The following is a 6556-nucleotide window of genomic DNA, read 5'->3' on the forward strand; positions in this document are numbered from 1 at the left end:
GTAATTAGACTCCCTCTATGACCCCAGACAACCTTTATGAAAGTTCTGAGAAGCTACATGGATCACCTTCCCATATCAGAATTTAAATACTTTGCCCTCATGATTGCTTGCTCGTGTTTGTTTACCTTTTTTATATTTCTCTTGACTCCTATGTTTGGATTTCACAATTTCTGCTCAGCTCTTTTCATCAGGAATAGTTTCCTCTATTTAATTGAATGTCTATTTTCCCTCTCTAAAATTATATTCTGTACTTCTGTGTAAGTTATTCTTGCTTGTACATTTCAATCTTTTGCCTTCTGGAATATGGTATTCCAAGTTCTCTGCTTCTTTAAGTGGTGGCTGCTAAATCTTGCGTGATCCAGACTGTGGCTTCTCAACATTTGAATTCTTTCTGGCTTCTTACATTATTTTCTTTTATGCAGAATCTCTGGGTTTTTGCTGTAATATCTCTGGGGGGGGGGTTCATTTTGGGATGTCTTTTAGGAGGTAACTAGTGAATTGTTTCTTTTTCTACTTTGCCCTTTGGTTCTAAGAAATCTGGGCGGTTTTATGACTTTTTTTTTTAATTTGGCATATAGGATTTTTTTCTCGGTCATACTTTTCGGTAGTCCAATGATTCTTAAATTCTTTCTTCTTGATCTGTTTTCTAGGTCAGTTTTACATTTTCTTCAATATTTCTAGTCTTGTCACCGTTAAAAATATTTCTTTATGCTTCATGGCATCATTAGCTTCTATTTAGTCAATTCTAATTTTCAGGGAGTTATTTTCTTGTATAATGTTTTGTACTTCTTGTTCCAAGCTGTTAATTCTCTTTTCAAATCTTTTTTCCATCACTCCGATTTATTTTCTCACTTTTTTCTCTATTGCTCTCATTTGGTTTTTGAAACAATTTTATCTTTTTTTTTAATTCTTGTTTCATCTCTTCCTGGAATTCTGGTTGGATTTTTTCACAACCTGTGTTTTTCTTTGAGACTTTGCTTTCAAATGTTTTGGAGTCATTTCTCTTGTTCTGGATTTTTGTCCTGAGCATCCCTGTCACCTTATCTCTTTGTGGTGGAATTCATTTTTTGTTTTCTCATTCTTCCAGACTATTTCTTGACTTCAAACAGTATATTAGGGCTGGGCTCTGTTCACTTCTTACAAGAATGTTTGGGGTGAGCTTTCGTGCTCACCAGGATGGATAGGTAGGTGATGCAGTGTATAGAGTGTCAGGCCTCGAACCAGAAGGACCTGAGTTCAAATCCGGTCTCAGATACTTACTAGCTGTGTGACTCTGGGCAAGTCACTTAACCCTGTTGGCCTCAGTTTCCTCATCTGGAGAAGGAAATGGCAAGTCATGCCAGTATCTCTGCCAAGACAACCCTAAATGGGGTCATGAAGAGTGGAACATGACTAAAAATGACTGAATAACAGCAACCTATTCCAGGCCATGGAGCTCCTGGGAGCTGAGGGAGAGGCCTGGAGAACACAGCACATTTTTGTGGTCTAAAAACCAGGAATGGGGCCAGGAGGAGAATGAAAACCTGCTGGAGGCTAAAAGCCCCTGATATTCTCCTAGGGTCACAACTACACAGCTGTTCTTGCTTTTGAATATTCTCCTGGTTTGGGCCTGTTGCTACTCCTCACCCTGGATCACCACCCCTAAACAGAGTCCCCCCCCCCCCCATCTACCGTGGATCTCTCTCAGAACTAGAGTAGGTAGTGAACAGCATAGATATTAATTGGCCTCTGTTCCCACATCCTGCACAAAGTCAGGGTCCTCCCATGGGGAGCTTGGACCTCTTCCTGCCCTAACGTCAATTTTCTTGCAGTTTCTGTGCACTCCGAGCAGCGTTCCCCTGGCCAGACCCATTATCTAGTGTCCAAAGACCACTCTGCCTGTGTCTCTAAGCTGACCTGAGCTGGAAGTAGGACTCACTGTGATTTTTGTCTTGGATTTCCTACCACAACTCACTTTGGTGTGTTTTCTAGACCTCTGTGGAGGTGTATGGGGGGGAGTCTGGCTTTTCTTCTTGCTGCTGCTCTGCCATCTTGGCTCTCCCTTCTCCTTGCTGCCTCTAGGATCAAATACAAACATTCTGAATTCCCCCAGTCCAGCTCGAGCCCACCTTTCTAGGCTCCTTTATGTACTTTCTGATACGAGCAAAGTGTCCTGTTGGCTGTTCCATCAACGGTTATTTCATTCTCACCTCCATGCTTTGGTATGTTTGACTGTCCCACCCGCCTGCCAGGCATCCTCCTTCCCTCTGCCTCCTCACATCCTGAGCTTAGCTCGAAGTTTGCCTCTTAAATAAGGCTTGTTCTGGTCCCTCCCCCAATAGCTTTTCATCCCAGCCACTTCACCAGTAACAGAAATCCATCTGAAATCTCTAATCAGTTCATGACCATTCCCTTGAGTAGCCCCAATCAGCCTTGACTATTGCCTCTTTGTTAAACAGTCTCTTAGTCACTAACATGAGGTTGGACAGCCAGTGTGGGGGAGGGGCAGGTTCAGTATTGCCCTCATAGCCCAGGTAGGTGGGAAGGACAGGCACCTGGAGTTACAGGGAGGTAAGAGGCCCTCAAAGAGCTCTAGGAGTATAATCAGTGCATGTATGAGTTCAAATCCCGTGTCTGACACTTACTTGCCGTGCGGCCATAGGCAAAGCATCGAGCCTGCCTGTACTCAAGCATCTTTGTTTATAAAATGGTGGTAATCATGTCGGCCTGCAGCTCACAGGTTGTCCTGAGGCTCAAGTGAGACAACCTATGTAAAGTGATTGGAAAGTTTATGTGAATGTTATCTGTAGCTACCATAAGGTGCCGGATTTGGCATCAGGAAGGAAATACATTCAGATGTCACCTCAGGCACTTCCCAGCTGTGTGGCACTAGGCAAGACTTAATTTCTCAGGGCCTCGGTTTCCCCATCTGTCAAATGAAGGGGTTGGATTCAACCTCTAAGGTCCCTTCCAGGGCAGGGCTCTGCTTGCCTCCCCATCTCCATCTCAGGCCTCATTGCTTGCTTGTTAAGGCAGGACTGAGCAGATGCTGTGATCTCTGCTCTCCTTTTTTATTCATAGGGATCATCAATTTAGGGCCAGGAGGGACCTCAGAGGCCACAAAGTTCAAATTCAAACATTTTACAGAGGCAGGGGAGGGGGGCACTGAGGCCCAGATTTGCCTAATTTGAACCCAGATCCTCAGACTCTGAATCCAGTTCACTGTGTATACTATGTTAGACTAAAGCCCCTACCACCAGGAGATTTGGGGGAAGTAGAGTGTCCTGGTCAACTGTATCTTCTGGCCAGAGAGATAGAGACATGCATAGGATGAAGCATTTATTAGGAGCTTCTTATGTGTAAGACACTGTGTAGTCCTCAAGGAGTTTACATTCTAATGGGGAAAAACAACACCTAAATGGCTCCTGAAATGGGGGGTTGAGGGGAGGAGGTAGGGAAGTCATCCACTTGAGCCAACGGCTGGCCCAGGTTTGACATGAGTATGGCTGGGCCGGGATATGTCCTCAAATGGTAAAACTCGCCCATTAGAAGAGGAAGCCGTAAAGTTGGGGGCAGGGAAGTGGTCCAGGAAATCATGGATGAACTGGGTTTGAGTTTACACAAGATTAACCCGAAAATCATTTTGGCTTCAGACCCTTATTGCAGTCTTTCTGGAATGCACAAGTCTTTTCTCTGCCTTAGGAAACATAGTACAGTCAATAAAACAGACCATTTCTTTGATGATTCTCTTTGTTGAGCATAGCTGCTGTGACTGGCTAGTTCAGGAGACGGAAGAAGCCTAAGAGCTGAGGAGGCAGCCCGCTGTAGCTAGGGAACACCCTTTGAATGAGGGACTAGGAAATGGGGTTCACATCTCAGTGCGGCTGGCACCTGGATGTATGACCTTAGGCAAGTCTTCTTACCTGTCTGCACCTCAGATGCCTTATCTTTGAAGTGGAGGGTTTGGACTAGGTGACCTCCCACCCCCCTTCCCAGCAATGTGGTATCACGGAAAGAGAGTCAGGAATCAGGAAGGTGTGTATTTGAATCTTACCTCTGACACTGACTAGCTGGTGACCATGGGTCGGTCATAAGCTCTCTGAACCTCAGTGTGGTCACCTATAAAATGGGGATGATAATACCTGCAATATCTACCTTGCAGCATTGTTTTGAGGTTGGGATGAGTTCTTGATTGGAAAGTACTTTGCCTACCTCAAGCCTCGTACGTTAGATCCTCTTATGATTTCTGGGATTTGCAGACTTTGATTCTGATTTTGTGCAGGAGGCATTGGGGGGAATCTCGTCCTTATTTCTGTTGGCTTAGGGGGCTCGTAACTTGTTAAAATGGAGTATCCCTTAGTTATGGCCCATAACATAGCCTGGAGAGGTAGTACAGGATATTGGGTTGGGGTAGGGTGGGGTTGGGGGTGTGTTTCTGTTTTACCACTGGGCCCTGACCCCTTTAGTGGCACTCTTTCTCTCCTTTACAGCTGATGTCCTAAGTGAAGAAGCAATCTTGAAGTGGTACAAAGAAGCCCATGTGGCCAAAGGCAAGAGTGTCTTTCTGGACCAGATGAAGAAGTTTGTGGAGTGGCTGCAGAATGCAGAGGAAGGTAGGGCCTCATTTAACAGACCCTTCTGGTGCAGGGCCTGCAGGTAGGAACTGGGGAGCCTTGACTGGGAGACATTGGTTTGGTTTTTGGTTGGGTTTTCAACTATGTTAGCCACCTGTCAGAAGGCTTCCTTTGATATCAAAGGTTTCCTGCTTTCAGATATACACACACATACGCATGCTAGGTCCATTCCCTTCACACATAGGAATGAGACTATACAGACTCTCAGCCTTTGTTGGCGGCAGACTTTAGCTGCCTTAATGAATCTTGTTGAAGACAGTGTTCACAGTGATTGGAGGGGGGGTGAAGCAGAGGATGCTATATGTCAGGGCAATCAACAGAGGAAATAATAAATAACATTTAAAAACCAAAATAAAGCAATTCCAATTTGCCAGGGATAATACACAAGAACCTCAATTAAAAACCCTTCTTAAGATAAAAGGTCCTTTACAAATGGCACACACAATAGCATTCCAACAAACACTCAGTAAGCACTTGCTGAATACAAGGCATCGAGGACCAAACACTGTGCTCGCCTCTCAGCTCGGCTCTTCTCCTCACTTCAGCAGTGGGCCGCCCTCCAGAGCGACTGTCCTGCCCTGGAAATGTAGAAGAGATATGTGCAGACTTGTGTTTTTGTGAAAAGTCTGGACTTTGGGTTGTTTCTTTCCTTCCTTTCATGACCACACAGGGCAATGTTTAAAGGAGCCTGAAAAACATCCTGTCCTCTCGTCTCTTTCTTCTCTCTCAGAGTCTGAATCAGAAGGTGAAGAGAATTAGATGGGCCAGCCAAGCCTGCTCTGCAGGACCCCAGCAAGGTGTCTCCTTCAGGAAGCAAGGCTTGGCTCCCGTGTCTGCAGAAAACTAGTCAAGGCTTCCCTTGTGTAGAGGAGAAGCCCCTACCTTGACAGGCTCCAGGGTCTGAAGCTCCTGGGAGCCCTGCCTGCCTCCCTCTGGTCTCCCTCAGACAAAGCCATCCAGCAGGGCCTCCAGGAGAGACAAGTTGAGGGTCCCCACCACTTCCTCATTTGTAGCCGCCCTTTCAGGTCCCCAGCCAGGGGCTATCACAGGGCTGTGTTGCTAGTTCTGTATTTGCTTGTGTATGTGATTGGACAAAACCACTTTTTTAAATGAAAAAAAAATAAATGGCTTTTTTAAAAACCAGAGGACCAGAGCTTTTGTTCCTCCTCTGACCCAGGAGGCCACTTGGGCCTGGGATGCTTTTTCCTTCGGGGAGAAGACTTCCTAAATTGGTAACTTCTTGTGGCTCTACTCCTCTCCCACTAGCCACCATTTATATAAAGCTTTAAGGCTGGCAAAGTGCCCTACAGATACTACCTCATGTGCTAGTGTTTTATTTGATTGACAGAAGAGGAAACAAAGCCTGAAGGTTTAAGAGATTACACAGCTGGTAAGTATCTGAAGCAGGATCTGAACTCGGGTCTTTCAGCTTTCTGTCCACTTCTTTATCCCTATGTAGTGCAAAGAGCTCCGTTTACATTAACAATCTAGGAAAAAAAAAACTCTTGTGTTCTTTTTCTTACAAGGAGAAGTGGCAGGCTCAGTAATATCTCATTTGGTACCTGGGAATAATCCAGAAGAATCTACTCGAATGAACTTGATTAATGTAAAAGTCCTCCTGGTGAGGCTTGAAATGGTTCTCTTGTGAGGGAAAGGGGCCCTTAGTCACTAAAGGTTCTGGGAGAGACCCAGGCCCCTTGCTAAGCAGCTAGTTCAAGTCCTGCCAAGCCAAAGGAAGTGATATGTTAGTATGAGGCCCTTAGAGATGGAACCCACTGGAACTCATCCCCAAAGGCACCCATTGGGAATGGCGCCATCACACCAAATTGTATAGTTTTATTCTCCTTCCCTCCCCCTGCCAATTTACAAGAGGAAATAGAAAATATTGGTTTTCCTTCGAGGTAATTTTCTTCTTGAGAGGCCACTGTTCCCCACAGGAATAT

The 6556-nt window shown here is 45.3% G+C and overlaps 1 protein-coding gene across 2 annotated transcripts in view; it reads left to right on the forward strand.

Annotated features, from left to right (window-relative positions):
• BZW2 (basic leucine zipper and W2 domains 2) overlaps positions 1 to 5756 on the forward strand; it is an 80389-nt gene extending 74633 nt beyond the window's left edge. For both annotated transcript variants that reach the window (XM_036761421.1, XM_036761420.1), the window contains 2 exons: positions 4470 to 4592; positions 5344 to 5756. In XM_036761421.1, coding sequence (XP_036617316.1) covers positions 4470 to 4592; positions 5344 to 5372 — 152 coding nt within the window. In that variant the 3' untranslated portion in view covers positions 5373 to 5756. The remainder of the gene's footprint in view (positions 1 to 4469; positions 4593 to 5343) is intronic.
• The last annotated feature ends 800 nt before the right edge of the window (positions 5757 to 6556 follow it).

This window comes from Trichosurus vulpecula, chromosome 5 (genome assembly GCF_011100635.1).
Source record: "Trichosurus vulpecula isolate mTriVul1 chromosome 5, mTriVul1.pri, whole genome shotgun sequence".
In the NCBI taxonomy this organism is placed as follows: Eukaryota; Metazoa; Chordata; class Mammalia; order Diprotodontia; family Phalangeridae; genus Trichosurus; species Trichosurus vulpecula.